Below are 19146 nucleotides of genomic sequence, written 5' to 3'. Positions count from 1 at the left end.
TGAATGGTCTCAAAACCATATTATTCACGGGGCTTTCTTACTCTGGACAACTCTACGGTGCTGCCACAGCCCCATCTCCTGCTCAGGCGCGTACGTATTGCTTGCACTGGACCCAGTTCCACTTAAAGCTATACCCCCAGGCTTGACTACACAACACACATGCTCAGGTCCATATGGATCCTACTTGATTTTTCATTGTAAAACACCTGGGGAACATGGTAGATGGGATGAAAAGCAAGGTGTTTACAAACTGGTGATGAAATACGATATTTATCCTGTCAGCTGAAATGAACCCGGCAGATGTATTTTTGGTTAAAATTAAAATCGTGAGCCCTATCAGGTTGCCCCCAGCGATGCTGCCAGATGCACAGCGTGTGTCTGACAAAGAGGCACCCCTACGGTCATTTGAGCCAGGCTGTGGGTTCCAACAATTCATGGGAGGAAAGCTCGTTACAAGGGCTTCCTGAGAGCAGGGGACCCATCCAGGGGTCGAATACAGACTTGTGAAAGTGGGAAAGAAATGATTCTTTCCTACCTTTCCCTACCTACAAACATCCTCACTGTCCGGGAAGAGTTCTGGAAAGAAAATGAATGGAGTTATCACCTCTGATTTTGGTCTGCAAAAGCAGTTCTCATCTCAAACTAGCAGACAGACATGCTCCCAAGGACACGGTGTGGGCACAGATAAGCTTTTCTCATTACGGTTGCTGGGACCTCTCTTCCCACTGGACTTGCACAACTCCAAAGAGGAGTGGCCTGTATGTGTCCAGAAGACATACAGGAGAGTCACACCAGAGAGCCCATAAGGCTGATTTCTAGGGCAAGCTGCTCTGGGTTTTTTCAGGGTCCTCTTACACATAGTTTATGAGGATGGTCCACTTTCCTTAACACTGAACAAGGAGCTGGTGGTTCCGGATGTGAAAACAATACTGCTGGCAACACCAGGGAAAGATCTCTAAGCTGCGTTTAGGGCCAGCCTTCCTAAGGGCTTTGTGGTCAGTGGTAGGAGCTGGACACGTGAGAATGCTATACTGAAGGGTCCTGGGGCTCCGTGCAGGTTTGAATTTCCATCCTTTCACACCTTGCCTTTCCAGACTGGTATTTGGCTTTTTCGCACAGGGGCCAAGCCCCACTCTATCCGATTGCAATAATGAATCCCAGTCAAATTGTATCCTTTGTCATCACCTCATCTGCACCCTGGCGAGCTAGTCTACTGCTGGCTATGTCTCCCTGGAGTGTGGCCACCTACATACCAAGGATGTCCTTCACACTGACATGTGTTCCATGTGTACACATGACATCTTAGGAAGTCACAAAGATTCTCATAGAACTGTCCATATAGAAAAGAAACAATGGAGGGAAAGAAAGAATTAAGGAGAAGAGCTGTATGTTATGTACCCTGGACTCCTGAGAAGGAATGTGGGGGATGGGAACCCCCTGCCAATAAAATAATCTTAAAAAGAGAAACAAGATACAACAAACACATATAATAAACTTCATAAACAATAAATAAGTCAAACAAATAAAATCCCCTAATTAACAGCCTAAGTCCTATATAAAAGTCTTACAACTTAAAAGGCAATGAACAAAGCCCCATGGACCTGGGACTACCCATGTGAACATGTCTGGATGAGCTAATTACAACAGCTTCCAAAGAGAGACAGAAGAAATGGTTACAGCTACAGAGGAATACTGCGTGATACGAAGCTCAGCACAACTTGTAGATATTACAAAGGAATAAAAACAGAGAGGAGACTTGGTGCAGCACAGATGGTCAGTGTTACCATGACATGCTCAACCAACTGGCCCAAATTATGGCTGCATTGCACAGACAGTAATATTGGAACAGCACCTGACACACCCACTATTAACCATTGAATTATGTCTCCCCTACATTCATATGTTGAAATTCTAAGCCCAAGTACTTCAGAATGTGACCTTTTATGGAAAGCGGGGTGTTATGATGTAATTAGTTAAGATGAGGTCACACTGGAGTGGAGTGGGCCCCTAGTCCATCATGACGGGAGAAATCTGGACACAAGAGACACACACGCCACAAGAATGCCATGTGAACATGAAGACAGCGATGGGGTGACGTGTCAACAAGCCAAGGAACAAAAGATTGCCAGGAAATCACCAGAAGCGAGGAGAGATGCCTGGAAAAGGCCCTTCCCTGGAGCCGTCAGAAGAAGCACGGCCCTACTGACACCTCAGTTTTGGACGCCTATCCTCCAGGACCATGAGACAATGAATTTCTGTTAAGCCACTCATCTGCGGTACTTTGTTACGGCAGCCCTAGCAAATGAACACACCCAGGAAGTAAGAGCAAAGAATCTCAGGCTTTGAAGACCAGGAATCCAATGGAGTCAGGAAGAGATTGTGCTGAGCACAGGGGTAGGAACAGAGATAGGAGAACATTTACTGAAGGGAAACAACTTGGGTAGAGACATCATGAGAACCCAGGCAAATGTGCTCAGTGGTGGGTGACTTCCTGTGGCTGAATTTCCCCTCACATGCTTGTCTATCTATCACTTAAAAAAAAAAAAAAAAAAAAGACAAAGTCAAAGCTTTACTGCTGTCACAAATAAGGGAAATCGGAATCTAATGATGTAAGGATAATAATGCAATTTAGATTTCCCTCCTTACACTGGGAGGAGAAGAGGGCTGGGTGGAGAAACTACGACAAAGCCAAGAGAAAGTACTTAACCAGGGTCACCTTACTCTTTGAAGGCAGAGAAGAACGTTTCAAGACTTGGAGGACTTAAAACAATTAGCCAACTAAAAACACAAACAGTGGGTCCCAAAGTCTCACATCCATTATGTCACTGTTGGAGATAATTAAGGCTAGACGGAGATTTAAAGACCTCTTTGAGAAACAAATGAATTAGAGTATTAAGCAAGGATTAATGAATAATCCTTTCATTAATAATGAAAACAGTTAGTAAATTAGCAAATAAATTCTTGGAACTATCAGGTATTGGCAGAACCTCAAAAGGATCGCAGATAATAACTACAAAGAATGAATAGTAGAAGCGGAACAAAAGACTCCTTTTGCTTCCTGACAGGGAATCAAAGTTTACTTGGTTAATAATAGAAATAAATAGAAGCAATTAGAATGCTTTTTTTCCTGAAATACATTCATGCTAAAATGTTAAGAAACAGACCACTTAACGTTATCTTTTGGCCTAGCACAAAGAGAAATAAAGAGTTTAAAATACAACACAGAAAACACAGAAATGAAAAGAAATCAGTAAAGGATTACAATAAAGATACATTTACTTGGGCTTAAGGACAAATTACATATCCGAAAGTAAACGTGAACTTGCTTATTAAAACGAAAAAGCAATCGACTGAACTAAAAAATAAAATTTAACAATCTGCTGTTTGATAAAATATATTTAGTACCACATCATTTTGATAAACGGCCTGAGATTTAACCCACTTAAATACGAGCGCAGAGATATCTGGGCTTTTCTATGTTAGGTGCAATTTCACACACTTGAATCCTGCTTATCTTGCAAGCCTTGGTTCAAGGGGCCCTTTCTCTGTGACTCTGACTCCAACTTTGCCAACCTGCAGGCAGTGTTCAAGACTGCTGCCTAGAAACTCCCATCAATTCAGCATTTATTACAATGTACCCCATTTAGATTAATTTTTTGCCCTCATTAGACCTTGAGCTCCTGAAGAAAACAGCCCTTGGTATTTCCAAGAGCAGCTAATCAAATTACGGAATACGATGTATCTATTAGAATGACAAATACATGGATTAAGAAGAGAAGGATGGACATCTGAGGCTCAGCATTCCTTTGCTCATGCGTAGGCATGAGAGCACACGTTTTCTGAGAACTTTGGTCCTCCAGGGAGATCGGGATATTCGATTTGTTTTGGCGGAGGTGTTTTGGGGAGAGGACTCAGATGCAGAAACAATATATTGCAAAGGGCCTTGAATGTCATTCTACAGAGTCCACACGATGGATTGCACAGGCCATGGGAAACAGTGGCAGGATTCCAGATGAGTTTTGTTTTGTTTGTTTACTCTGTTTTCTAACAGTACCTATGATGAGAGAAAGGGGAATAGATCGGAGGAGGGAGAGCTTTGAGGCAGAGAGACTAGTTATAAGAGGTTACATCTAGAGTGTTTGTCAGGGAGTGGTGGGATTTTTTTCTTCTTCTTATGTCCTTTTTTTGTTGCTGCTCAGTTTTTAAAAAAAGCATACTTGTAATACCTTTACTTTAAAAATTTAAAAAGCAGGTGATCATTCTCTTTTCCTCTTCCTTTCTCTCTTCTCTTCTTTCTCTCTCCTTCCCTCTTTCACCTTCTTTTATCCCTTCCTTCTTGCTCTGTCCTCCCTCCTTCCCTTTCTTCTTTCTTTTTTACTTCCTTCTTGTCTCTTACCCTTTCTTTCCTTCTGCATTAGGGCACTGGGAATGGAGCAGAGGTTTCAGATCCCACAGGTTCTTGTGGTCAGGGTGTTGTCTGGACTCAAGAGATTCAATAGACAGAGTGAGAGTGAAGGAAAAGGAGAAGTCAAAAGGACTTAAGAGTTTCTAGTTCAAGTGACAGGGCGATCTGGAGTTTCAACAATTGAGAGAAAGAATGAGGAGGAAGAGAACAGAGTTTGATGGAGGTGTGTAAGTGCATTTGAGGCTCACACAGGGTTAATCCAGGCCTAGGGTCAATTAGAGAGGCCTGGAGTCTGGAGATGTACAGCTGGCACCATTGGCATACGGGTGATTGATACCACTGTGGAAATTGATGAAATTGATCAGGAAAAGACTAGATTCAAGAAAGTCCTCTTCTACATACAAATGATCAGTAAGCACATGAAAAAATGCTCAATATCACTAATTATCAGAGAAATGCAAATCAAAACTACAATGAGGTATCACCTCACACCAGTCAGAATGGCCATCATTTAAAAGTGTACAAATGACAAATGCTGAAGAGGCTGTGGAGAAAGGGGAACCCTCCTACACTGCTGGTGGGAATGCAGTTTGGTGCAGCCACTGTGGAAAACAGTATGGAGATTCCTCAAAAGACTAGGAATAGACTTATCGTATGACCCAGGAATCCTGCTCCTGGGTTTATATCCAGGAGGAACCCTACTTCAGGATGACAACTGCACCCCAGTGTTCATAGCAGCACTATTTACAATAGGCAAGACATGGAAACAGCCTAAATGTCCATCAACAGATGACTGGATAAAGAAGATGTGGTCTCTTTATACAATGGAATAGTACTCAGCCATAAAAACCGACAACATAACACCATTTGCAGCAACATGGATGCTCCTGGAGAATGTCATTCTAAGTGAAGTAAGCCAGAAAGTGAAAGAAAAATACCATATGAGATCGCTCATATGCGGAATATAAAAAATAAAAACAAAAAAACAAAGCATAAATACAAAACAGAAATAGACTCATAGACATAGAATACAAACTTGTGGCTGCCAAGGGGGTGGAGGGTGGGAAGGGATAGACGGGATTTCAAAATTGTAGAATAGATAAAACAAGACTATACTGTATAGCACAGGGAAATACACACAAGATCTTATGGTGGCTCACAGAGAAAAAAATGTGACAATGAATATATATATGTTCATGTATAACTGAAAAATTGTGCTCTACACTGGAATTTGACACAACATTGTAAAATGATTAAAAATCAATAAAAAATGTTAAAAAAAAAAGAAAGAAAGTCCTCTTCTGCCTATAAAGAATGAGATCTTGAAAGTATATATACATTTACAGGGTAGAGGAAGGAAGAAAAGTCAGAGAAAGAAATTAAACAAAATCTATCACTTAGAAAGAATAAAGTTCATTCCCAAGGGAAGGGGAAACTTAAAGAGTGACGGTCACTGATAAAAACTCTTCAAGGAGGTTGAGTGGAATGAGGACAATTAGGAAGATACCATGGCAAAAGGAAAGTCTTTTTTTGGAAAATGATAAGAAAAGAAGACAGATGACAGGAGACTGAACAGTGACAGAGAAGTGAGGACGTGAAATTAGGGAGGACAGAGTCTTCTTAAGACGTCTGGCAGTGAAGGGGAGGAAAGAGATGGTGTAGGTGGTCAAGGAAGTCATTTTTGTTTGTTTGTTTTAAAGCAGAGAGAAACTTGATTTGGTTTGCAGACTAAACAGAAGGAGTCAGTAGGGAGAGAAAGCAGGGAACTATAGATAAATTGCCGAGGAAATTAGGAGGTCAAACAAATAAGGATACTTACCATGCTACTAGACTGAAAAAAGAATTTGAATAAAACGCAATGAGGGGCCACTAGAGGACTGCAATAGACACTATTGAAAATAGTAAATTTATATCCCAAGCAACATGAAAAATACATGAGAAAAGTGGGGAAATTGCAGGAAGAAATAAAACTGTAATTGCATTACAGCCTGTTCAAGAAGTGCCTGAACAAAAGACGGAGACAAAGCTGAACAAAGAACAGAGACAAAACTGAAAACTGCAATAACTAAGGATAAACTAACAGGTATATGAGCCAACCTAAGTGACAGAATTAAAAATATTTTCTTTTCAATAAAAATAGGTCTCACACCAAAATCTATCACATTAGGGAGACAAAGTCACACATATTTAATAAGCATATATCTACAATATTAATAAACAATACCAGAAAAATAATATCACCTGGATTCTATTTAAGCAATACCATACAAGTAAAATTTTTTTCTTATAAATAATATCAATAAAAGAGGCAAGCCATGGCCCAGCCCCTGTACCTTAAATTTCTTCTAGAATTTCATCTCTTGAATCTATCCTTTCACCCCAATTCTTCAGGAATTCTCCCCAGGCTTAGCCCCAAGGACATTGTTGGGGGGAGGGTGTGCTCTTTATAAAGGCTGATTATTGTTGGATAGTCTTCTCCACTCTTTCTGCTTTATAAATGCAAATTGTGTTTTATATACAGGGGCCAAAATTTATTAGCAAACAATAAAAAATTAAGATATAGGTCATAAGAATTTATGATTAACCAAAAGTAACTTAAAAATAGGAGAATGCCTAATCAATCATGTCAATATAATTACTGAATACAGTATGTCTATTAAAGTTACAAATATATGAATTTGGTTGACATGGGAAAATGTGAATATTTAGTTATGTTATATGCAAGGAGTGGAAAAGGTACTTTGATACAGAACTGAGGAGAATGAATAATGTAAGTCATTCGAGCATGATGTCCATTACATTATTTCGTTTAGAATTTCTTAAATTCCCTTTTTTTAAACAAAAGAAAAAATCAGGAACAAAATGGAACAATGTTCATCCTCTTTGAAGAGTCGAGAAAATGAGCAGGTCATAGAAAATTTCAGCAAAAGTACTCTTTTTAAATGAGATAAATCTATCTTGAAGTCCCATCAGCAGTAAAATAAATGTTTCACGTAGAAAAACAAACACCCAAGGTTAAAACCACATAAAACATTTCAGAGCAATAAAAAGCTCAGTGGTGAAATTTGTGGTGACACCCACAAATTGGGAGACCTTATAAGCCAGTTATCTTGGTGTTCAAGTAGAAAGAACAACATTTAATTAGCACTTAAAGAAAATAAAAAGGAACAAAAAAAGCCAAATGAAAAAGACACAAAGATGATATATTCATGCTCAAAACTGGAAAGCCTTGGTTTTCCATTTTTTGGCTTTTATGGAGGGATACCAGACAAGTAATCTTTCTGTGCTTTATTCCTTATCTATATGGGAATAATGATTTTTTTTTATAACCAACTGATAGGCCAGCAGATAATTATGCTAAGGTCTTCCATGATGGTCTTGTTGAGTATGAATCTCCTTTTTGCTAGAGAAGATTTATCCCATAAGTATGGAGAAAAGTCTCTCCTCTTCCAGACTCACTGAGATTCTCTTACTGTAAAAAGTGATTGGAATCGACTTTCCACAAACACAAAGATAAGGGAAGGCTCCCAGATATTCATTTAATAAGTGATCTGGGGAGAAGGTCTTAATCATCCTGAATGTCTGGGGTTCTGTTGGTTTTAGACAGTTAATTCACTCAGTCTCTCACTGAGCACCTCCGGTGGGCACTGGACACAGGGCTGGGCATTCATTGCTCAGAAGTACTGAATAATCACAATCTATTTTATTAATCCCTCTCTGGTACTTACTGGCAGTGATTTAAGTGATTACTCACAACTTAAGTCAACAATCAAATTGATTTGGTGCCAGGGACAACCTAAGAGCATAAAGAGTCAATCAATCCAGGGAAAACAACAAAGTTTAGGGTAACCTGACTCAAAATAAAGATATTAGTAACAAGTCAAAGGAAATTAAAGTGGTTTGATGACACGTTGTAACAGCCCAGGCAGCCCTGTATTTCACCGCTTCGTTCCTTCACTGCTGCCTTCTTACTAATTAACACCTACTCCCTAACACTTACCTTCTGGGCCTTGGGGGCAACCAAGGATGGAGAAGGACATGAAGGAGAAAGTAAGAACAAAGTAGCTCAGAGAAGTCCTGTGCCAAATAAGCTCCCAGGTGCATAGCCCATGCCTGGCTTACGCCCTCCTCCCTCCCTTCTGATTGATCAAACCAGGGATATGCTTATTACCCTTCTCTGCCCTCCTTCCTCACATTTCTCCCAATGATCTCTGACTCAGCCAAGAGGGAGACCTCAATCTATACCAAACACACCGCCAAATATCAACAAAGAAAAAGTTGGCTGGGAAGACCAGGGCCAAAAGTACCATCCCAAACTCCCTCCTTGGGAAGCTCTCTGAATGCTGTGATTCTTCAGTTGCTATTTTCAAAAAGGATAATTCCACCTCATGTACAGTATTAGACAATTATTACAGAGTGATTCTGAATGTCTCTGGTCAGGCCAGAGAAATCCTGTCCAAAGAGGAAAAGAAAAGGCAAGAGTTCTCATTTTCCCAGAAAAAAATATTTTAAAGATATGAATCACCCAGGACATCTCTACAAAAGGATCCTTCAAATTATAAAAAAAAAAGTCAAGCAAAATTATTATTGATGAATATTTACCACAGCCATCATCAGTTTCAGGTAGGTAAGTTGTGATATAGATGCTTTCTGAGGCATATGCAGTTAGAATTCATTAGACACTCCTAACTCAAGGGAACAGTGTATAACCACTTTATAGGACTTGGAGCCACATTTCCCCATTTTAAATAATTATACCATTTTAGTTGCATCTTGGTTTTTACGACATGTAGTTTGCCCTTTCTGTGTTTCATTTGTTGTCAGGTTGGTAAAATATAAAGTTTCAAATTAAATCCCTGTTCCTATGGGAAAACAAAATCCAACTGATGACTTTCCAGGAGGAATCCTGAACACACTCAACTGTAGGATATTCAGGCAAAGAAGACGATGGGACGCCCGTTGTATGAATCACTTAAATTCGATGTGGGTGATGTGCTGCCCATCGTCCTACGTAGGGAATCCAACTGGACAAAGGTGGGATAAAGCCTGACGTTCTCGCGCACCGCACTTGCCGGGGTTCTCACTGCGAAATTACCAGCTTCAGACGGCTGACGCTGGACGCTCGCGACAACTTCACAGCCTCAAGAAAGTACCATTCTTCACAGTTTACGTGAAAAGGCTACACGGGGAGGAATCCATCTAATTGGGACATTTTTCAGCAGCACTGAAATATCAGGCCAGCTGGATCTCCATAGCCCGTGTGAATTTAATCCGCACACTCTTCCCAGAACCTATATTCCATAGTCATTGAATTCATGAGTTACATCTGTCACCCAAATCTGGCTGGGATCATTTCTTGTCATTTGCTCCACACATCCAGCAATGAAACATTCTGTGGTAGCCTCAGACGCACTCGTTTTGGAAAAGCGTGCATAAGAAAAACGGCATCTTTGAAATGAAATGCCTTACTAAAACCATACCACGTCTTCTTCTAACCTGCCCTTTTCCAAATTCCCGTAAGGAATACTTTTTCCAGGCTAATTCTATGGGGCTGATCCATGACTTACGTTTTACCAGTCTTATCCTCCACTGATAACTCAATCAGTACAAAATGCACCAAATACACCTCCAAACGGCAAGTTATTTTTTTTAAAGATAACAATATCACTAAATAAAAATGTCACCTCATTCTGTTCCTTTCCTGTGCCGCTGGAAACAGTAAACCCAGCCCCTATTCCTCAAACCAACCAAAAGTGTCAGGAGCTGGAGCCTGTCTTCTTATCAAATTTGGCATCAAATAAAATATAGTTAAGACCACAATATGTCATGAAAGCAAAGACACATCAACTATAAAGATTCTTGAAGCTCTTAGAATCTTGTTGAGGGGATGGAAAATATGCATAAAAAATAACAGTGGAATGTTTCTGAAATAACATGTAAACAGGTCACTTCATCAGAACTATAAAGGCAGTGAGGAGGTTCAAAGCTATGAGACCATCAGAAATCATGCTTAATGTGCTCCTTACTCGAGGAGAGTGGGTGGGAAAGTTCGAATGGGGGTCATGGTGGCAGCTTGAGGGTGGTAATGGCAAAGGCAAGTGCAAAGTACAGGAATCTATGAATCACGACAAACATCAGCCTGACCCTATTTTTCCAAAGTGTGTTCTCGTACAAATGAGATAATGGGAGAAGCAGAAATGCCAAATGCTGTGACTGCTATAAAGTAGGCATTCGATAAATGTTTGGTTTAAAAAAAAGCCCCGAGAAATAAATTAATAGAGTTGAGGAAATTAAAGAGGGCTGGAGTATGTAAGGTGAACAGGGCTTAACAAAGATCTGAAGTAACGACTCAACAGGCAAATTTATCTAATAAGCAATTCCAGATATAGAAACACTAATCCTCACAGCAGTTAATCCACCGAAACCTAACAAGAACATTCTTTTTTTTCTGTTTAGTTTATGAAAAGAAGTAATCATCAAAGAAGTACATTCTCCAGGGGTTTGCTGCTAGAAACCTAAATTTTAAGCTGCACTGGGGGAAGCAACATAGAAAACAGAGGGGAAGAAGCGTGTGTGTTTTCTTCTCCTGGTTAGTTTGGGAAATGTATCTTCATTAAGAGAAGCCGCTGTCAGTAAGATGCTCTCTTATTCAACTCAGGAGAGGGGCTGGACGATGTAAAGTGGTGAATTTGGGTCTTTATTACTCTGGCAGTGTTGACGTGTTCATGTTCCAAATTTATGTTTTAAAATCTCTGGAAGGCGTAATGCATTTCAATTAGCTAGGATATACAGTAGTTTGTCTTCTTCCAAAAACAATTACGTAAAATTTACTCTGGATTATTTGTAATTTTAGTACTTAGGGAAGTGTATGCATTTTCAATTAAGAGCTAAGTATACAAATTAAAAGTACTGCACAGTGAAGCTCAGATCTAGTCCTCACTAGTTGGGTGCACATAAACACTAATATCAAATGATGGTTTCATCATGTGATCCGTCCCGCAGCACATACAAATATAGAACATGACCATAAAAAGTAACAGACCGTGCCCTCCGCTAAGTAATTTATGACAGCGGATCCAGACTGGAATGCCAGCTGGAATTACCTTCTCCCCGTCTGCTATTTTCGCATATACAGCTTTGTACAGATGATAGAATCCACATTTTGCAAAGAGGACTCAGGTTAAGGCTGATGAAATGATGAACAAGTAGCAAATCTGAAAGCTAAAGTATGTTTGGCTTTTAAAAAGCTTTGTTGAATGACTCAGTAACCTCTTTTTAAATTAATTTTTGATTCAGGCCATCAGAGCAAAACCTGTAATCCTCCCAATTTTTAAAGATCAGATTGATAGTATCTAGCAAGCGTATTATTTAGCTTCACCTTGGAGAATGAGAAATAGTTGATAATTATTTTATTTAAAATACAACATGATCCCAACCCTTGACTAAACGGAGTACGAAAAATTTTCTAGCCACATACACAACAGTTTCTAACCTTTATGGAGAATTTGCCATCAAGGCAGTCTGGAATGGTAATAAAGTTAGTATGAAACAGTTGATAAAACAAAGGATATTATCCTTCTTTATTAACCTTTACCCCCTCAGATAATCCCCAAAATCCCCTGTGTGTGATAACCACCTCACTTCCTTTGGGCAGCCATTCATTATCTAATTCATGTCTTACACAAAGAGAAATGAGCTAATGTGCCTTATCAGATTAAAAAAAAAAAAGTCACCATGAGTGATGTCCAACAGGACAGGATCTTAGCAAATCCCTTCTGCCTCCATAGGCCTGGGTTTCTAAATACCTATAAAGCTACTAACCCTCGGTCATAGCCCACAGGCTCATTCACAGCTTTATGTTGCTAAAGCAAACAGTCTGGGCAGAAGAATGACAGAATTACTCTCCTTTCTGATTATCCTCCTCTCTGCATCCTGATAAACCAACGATTAGCTTTCCTGTTGGGATTCAGCCCTGACTGGCTAGCTTCAGGCTGTCAACTCAAGCAGACCCTGATGATATCACACAACCCTCTTCCTCTCCTTCCTTCCCGGGTGCTTTATTCTTCATTAACCAGCATCTACATCCAGCCTTCACATGCCAGCCAGGGAGTAATTACCAAGGTAATTTTCTGGTCCTGGAAAGGCTCCTATGAAAAGCAGAGGCTTCCTTTTGCCTCGCTTCTCTACCTACAGCATGAAATGCTACTCAGAAAGCAGCTGGTGACAAAATAATTCAATCCTGTAGGTATCAGCAGTTAATCTGTTTTTACCTGCTCTTCATAGATTGTATTTGAGCAGACATTTTCGTTAGCCTTAAACCGACACTTTGGAAATTAAAGTGTATATTGCCTTTGGGTGCTTTTGAGTTGGCTGTGGAAAGAACCACCTACTTAACAACGTCAGTAAGAGTCGAAACTTATGCATATTTATGAGGTGAGACTATAGAGTTAATTGGGAAAAGGCCACAAAGTGAGTCACTGGTTAGATTCTAAAGTGCTACTTCTTTTTGAAACTCTGTACCCCAACCACTGGGAAATACAACTGCTAAATGAAAACATAACCAAGCATGACACCAAAGAAGAAAACTTGTTACCTTTTACTTCTCTTGTAGTTCTTTTTCCTGTTTTCTAGATAAATGTAGAATTGCATATTTTAAAATCCACGAAAAATACTTGCTCAGCACACATACTTAATAGCAGTTACTCAACAGAATATTTTCTTGATATTTTTGTATGAAGACAAAAAGCTTTAAGGTAATATTTGAAAGGAGGCATTTTATTTTACATCGGGGCCAGAATTACTTTACTGTATCACGTTACTTGACATATGCCCCTTAACAACAGAACTTAGCAGCCCTAATGATGGCCAAATCTTTCAAAAGATTCAGCAATCCTGACTGAGCGATGCTGTGACACTTTCTGGGCATGGACTTACGGAATACTTGGGAGGCTGGCTTCGTTCATTCGTTTGCTTTTCTTTTACAATTTCCAGACCTGCCACTAGCACCACCTAATTTCCCAAGGCACGCTCCCAGATCAAAGCCACATGACATGACTAATTTGCTTGGCATTTAAAAATACTGGACAATAATTTGACACCTTATGGTAAAACATTACAGAGGCAAAAAAGGATGAACTCACTCCAATTAAAAGAAACTTTGAGATCTCTATATACATGTATCTCTATCTCTATATACACCCAAGCACAACAGAAATAAATTCAACTGTTAGACCTGAAAGTTTTCTTGTCTTTCCTTAGATGGTTACTGGGGGGATTAGCCCAGAAAAACCCACATGAGTGTTTACAAAGATGATATATTTCCACTGAGATAGACTACATTTTAGCCAAGACAAGTTACCCACCCTGGCAGATTGGCTAGATACTCATCAAATCTATGAATTTCTCCTTCTTGACATAAAGGTTGATTAAATCTCCCAGCCTCCCTTGCAGCTAGGAGCGTCCCTGAGACTAGTAAAGGGAGACGTGACACATGCCACTTCCAGGTCTGGCCTGTAAAACCTTCTCAGAAATGATCCTGCATTCTCTTTCCCAGTTCAAAGAATGGCTGAGGACCTAGAAGAGGTAGGGACTGCAAACTGGAAGAAGCCTGGGTCCCTGAACGACCATACAGAAGACTATCAACCAAAAACACAGGAGCAAAAAGCAAAACAAAAAACAAAACACCAGAGCAGATCTTAGGTGAGCAGGAAAAAAAAAGTCTACTATGCTAAGCCATTGTGAACTGGGGACTTTTTCCTAAAGCAGTTGGACTGCCCTGACTAATACTGAACTCTCTGACTCGGCCACTGACCTTTGCATGCTTTTCCTCATTCAGTCCTCACAATAACTCTACAAGGTAGGAACTATTATCCCTATTTAAAAATAAGGAAACGTGGGCTAAGAGAGTTTAACTGCCTCCCCCTAACTCAGTGACTTGACAAGTTGATTTGGTCGGAGTGGCTCTGTGGGAATGTCTTATGGACTTTACTGGATTAACTTCCCACTAGTCACCCAGAGAAAGATAAAAGACTCAAATTTAGGAGACACAGATTAATTTGCTTTTCTTCCATTTGGATTAGCAAAGCTAATGCCTAGAAGATCTGGGATTCAAATCCAGGTGGGCCCAAGTCCAGAGTTTCTACTGTTGACCACCCTTTCAAATTAGTATATTTTATAAAAATCTGAAGCATATGGGTATAAGCTTATTTGTAATCTAGATCTATCAATTCACCTAGGTAATTAGCTGGAGTCCTAAGGTTAATGCTACTAGGTTTCTTGCTTAGTTTAAGATTAATAAATTATCAACAAATTGGGTTACTGCTCCACGCCTTAGAAAAGCTTTACTGAGCAAGTGCTCTGAGCAGAGCACTGTGCCGGGCATGTCTGTCACTAGACCGAGGGATGGACACAGGAGTCTCTCATCTTCCTTTCCCTTCTAATTTCTCAGACTGTTTAAACAATGAAAGGACAAAGAATTAGTTTTAGACTCCTGTTAGACGCACAGGAAGGCACTATTTCCTTTGAAAGCGTAAGCCCAAATAAAGACTGAAAAGGAGAGGGAGGGTAGAAAACACACTCTCTCTCACTTCCGACAGAATAAAAAAATCAGACTTCCTAGTCCTTTTAATAGAAGAAAATCCACAGGCCAGTCAATGACCATAAATCATCTTCCCTGAAGTTGGAAAGTTAGGGTTAACTTTTTTTCTCTGTGTACTGATATACATTAATTTCATGCAAATACACACACACACACACACACACACACACACACACACACGATTTCATTGTCAGGTCTTAGCAGCATAAGACATGTTGGAGAAAATACAAAAAGTGTGCATGGGAGGCCTTCTGTTCTGTGCTTAGGGAAGGGATTGAGTAGGGTACCAGCCAGGTAAGTCATGGTTCTTTCCTCCATCTGAGACTCAGTGGTGCACTGACGCCACCTCTTCTCCCACCTCAATCACAGAAAAGGCAGGCTAGGGCTGTATCACATTGTGATTTCCTAGTCTCACTGTTGCCTCTTGCAAAGGGAAGAAAATCAGGGATTGAGAAAGCCAAGGAGGGAAAACACATCCACAGTGGAACACAGAACACCTCCATCCCTACAAAGCTGCTCGCCTCGGCTGTATGGGAGCTCCTCATTTCCCAGGAGGGAAGTGACACAGCCGTCCAGGGTGGGGGTTGGCAGCTCCGGCTGCCAATTAGAATCACCGTGGAGCCCATTAAATTCTCAAGGCCAAGACCACTCCTCAGACCAATTCAACCAGAACCTCTTGGAGTAAGATCCAGGTGCTGGTATTTAAAAAATTTTCCAAGTGTTTCCACTGCATGGGAGGGACTGGGAGCCACTGCTTCAGGCAGGGTCTAAGGTCCCAGGTCTTGGTTCTTTGCGGCACTGAGCTTCATCCCCTGAAAGTCAAAACCTAGCTTCCCAGGATTCTCTGCTCAACTTTTTCAACTTCAGCAGTTTGTTTTAGAATTTACAATGAGCTGTCCAATCTAAGGTATTGTGTTATAATGAATATTCAATTATCTTTTATATTTATATGGTTGGTACCAAACTTCAGATGCAGAATGTTTATTCAAAACAATTCTTATTTTCTCTTATTTAACAAGGTATGCTGGTAGTATTTTTAATGAAGAATTTCACTCATTGCACGCTGACTTAGCCTATCAGCGCTACTTACAATAGGAACTAATTAAATTCATGCATAGAACTTAGATGATGATAGATGAACAGTTTCTGATAACAAAGAAGCACAAAGTATGAACTAAAAATCAGTAGTAAATACTTCCTTGATTATAAAATGGTTATGAGACCAGTAAAAAAAAATTGTATACAGATGACATAAATAAATTGACCTTTTAAACTGGTGATGTCAATTGTTACAGTATGAATTTGGCCATAATAAGATTATGAAGACAGAAGAAAGGTTTCATGCTATGAGCTGGATCAGAGAGACAACCTGCAGTGCTGTGCGTCTCACCTTCAGGATGTCTCTCACAGGAACCGGTTCTTGCTTCCTTGTTTTCTAAGTCACACCCCCCATTCCCCAGGCAGCCCTGGCTCTTAGGATGCACTCTTACCTCTTGGGGTTGTTGGTACTGAGAAGCCATCAGAAGGAAAGCTCGCTGGGCCTGGAAAGCACTATGCACCATTTCTGCCTGGGAACAAAGAACAAGAGGGAAGCTTAATTGTTTGATCTCCTAAATGGAGAGTTATCATGTGATCCAGCAATTCCATCTCTAGGTAGATACCCAAGAAAAATGAAAACGCATGTCCACACAAAAACTTGTCAATATGCTCACAGCAGCATTATTCGTAACAGCCAGGATGTAGAAACAACTAGAACATCCATCAACTGATGAATGGATAAACAAAATGTGATATATCCATACAATGGAATATTATTCAGCATTCAAAAGAAATGAAGTGCTGATATATGCTACAACATGGGAGAACCTTGAAAACATTATGCTGAGCGAATGAAGCCGATCACAAAAGACCACATTTGTATGATTCCATTTATATGAAATGTCCAGAACAAGCAAATCTACAGAGACAGAAAGTAGATTAGTGGTTGCCAGGGGCTGGTGGGAGGGAGGAATGGGCAGCGACTGCTAATGAGTGTGGAGTTTCTTTTGGGGGTGATGAAAATGTTCTGGAATTAGACAGTGGTGATGTTTTCACAACTTGGTGAATACACTAAAGACCACTGAATTGAACACTTTATAAATAGTGAATGTTATGATATGTGAATTATATCTCCACAAAGCTGTTAAAAAATGTTTAAGCCCCAAAGTGCAACTATTTTCCAAAGGGTGTTTCTCTTGTTCTTTCATGCCCCAATCTGTTCCACACCTTCAAGTGGAAAGAAGACTGTCCCTTAAGCCACCCCCCATAAAGATATGATCACCGAGAGCTAGTGGATCCTGCAACTGTCCAGTAAGACGGATCCAGAGGAGATTTCAGTGCTACCTGGACTCAACCCCCAAAAAAGGAGTCGAGCAGGTGGGACTGTCTTCAAACACATGCTAACAATATTCTCTTATCTTCACCTTCTACCCACTCTTAACTAATGAATTAATTAATTTTTTAAACTTAAAAAGCTATAGAGGAATACCAAGAAGAAAATAATTCCAAATATTTATATCTCACACAATTAGTCATTTCTGGCATCTTTTTCTAGTTTTTAAGGGAATTCACACAGTTCTTTTCATAAGACAAAGCTTAATGATTTAGGATAATTTTTTAAATGCCAAAAGTTACAAAGATAAAAGTTTTTTAAAAGTGCCTCATGACCTAGAAATAATCACTATTAACATTACATGAACATCAATGTAGCCACCCTTTAAGATATATTTGCAGAGAGACTTTGGTAAAATGGAACCATACCCTAGGTGCTGTTTTTTTAAAATAAGAAGTATAAATTTTAATTACAATTGAATATTAAAGATGAAAGAGAAAAGACTGATAAACATCAAATAAAATTTTTGCACTATAATAATTATTATGCCCTAAATTATCATTCTAAGTTTAAAAAATATAAACTATTAAGATATTAGAATAATAATGTGTTTACACTTTAAAATACATGATATAATTTTATACAATATTGACTGACTCCTTGCTAAAGATGAGAACATTAGTACTTTCCCACTTCTTTCTATCTCTGGTCCCTATCTTCTACATTTTTCATACTTTTTAGTTATTTTTACTGTAACATTAATTCCCAGAACTGTTTAGAATTAATTCTACATTGAAACATACCCAGTGGTTCTCACCAGTTGTTTTACCGTGACTTCTCCATTTCTGAGTTAGTTTGATACTTTTATTGGTTGGACTCCTATTATCAAGTATTTTCTTCAAAAAGGTCTCAAAGTTGCTTAAGTTCTTTAGGTTCAAACACATCTCCTTGTCATCTACATATTTTAGCAAAATCTTGGCTGGACACAACATCCCTAGGTCTCTCCCTCACCATTTTCAGATAGCACAGCAGTGACTGTGGCAGTGGATAAATCTAAGCCAGCTTAGTCTTTTGTCCCCCTTTGGAGGAAATTGACTTTTTCTATTTTGACACCTGAAGAATTATTTCTTTATCCTTGGAGTTTAACAGCTTAACTAAGTTATGTTTGGATTTTGAGTATTCTGTGTTATACTTCTTGGAATAGATTTGGTTCTTTTTTCATTTCTGGGAAATTTTCTTATATTACTATATCTTTCAAAATATTTTTTGTTCCATTTGTTAGAATCTCTACTCAAGGAGTCTAATTATCCTCATATTGTATAATGTTTAAATGTTTTCATATCTTTTATTTTTATTTAAAAATTTTGAATTGAAGTATAGTCAGTTACAATGTGTCAATTTCTGGTGTACAGCATAATGTCCCAGTTATGCATATATATATATATATATATATATACATACACACACACATATACATTTTCATATTCTTTTTCATTAAAGGTTATTACAATATATTGAAAATAATTTCCTGTACTATATAGAAAATACCTGTTTTTTATCTATATATATAGTGGTTAACATTTGCAAATCTGAAACTCCCAAATTAATCCCTTCCCACCCCATTTCTCCTAGTAACCATAAGATTGTTTACTATGTCTGTGAGTCTGTTTCTTTTGTAGATGAGTTCATTAGTGCCCTCTTTTTCTTCTTCTTCTTTTTTAGATTCCATATATGAGTGATATCATATGGTATTTTTCTTTCTCTTTCTGGCTT

The 19146-nt window shown here is 39.1% G+C and overlaps 1 protein-coding gene across 5 annotated transcripts in view; it reads right to left on the bottom strand.

The window, feature by feature from the left end:
• The window catches only part of CAP2 (cyclase associated actin cytoskeleton regulatory protein 2), a 114985-nt gene that overhangs the window by 53534 nt on the left and 42305 nt on the right, over positions 1–19146 (bottom strand). For all 5 annotated transcript variants that reach the window (XR_004313441.1, XR_004313442.1, XR_004313443.1 and 2 more), the window contains one exon: positions 16493–16570. Coding sequence is in view for 2 of the 5 variants with exons in the window: in XM_032462542.1 (XP_032318433.1) it covers positions 16493–16570 (78 nt within the window). In the remaining 3 variants the exon portion in view is untranslated. The remainder of the gene's footprint in view (positions 1–16492; positions 16571–19146) is intronic.

Source organism: Camelus ferus, chromosome 20, assembly GCF_009834535.1.
Source record: "Camelus ferus isolate YT-003-E chromosome 20, BCGSAC_Cfer_1.0, whole genome shotgun sequence".
In the NCBI taxonomy this organism is placed as follows: domain Eukaryota; kingdom Metazoa; phylum Chordata; class Mammalia; order Artiodactyla; family Camelidae; genus Camelus; species Camelus ferus.
This window is presented reverse-complemented; position numbering and strand designations above follow the sequence as displayed.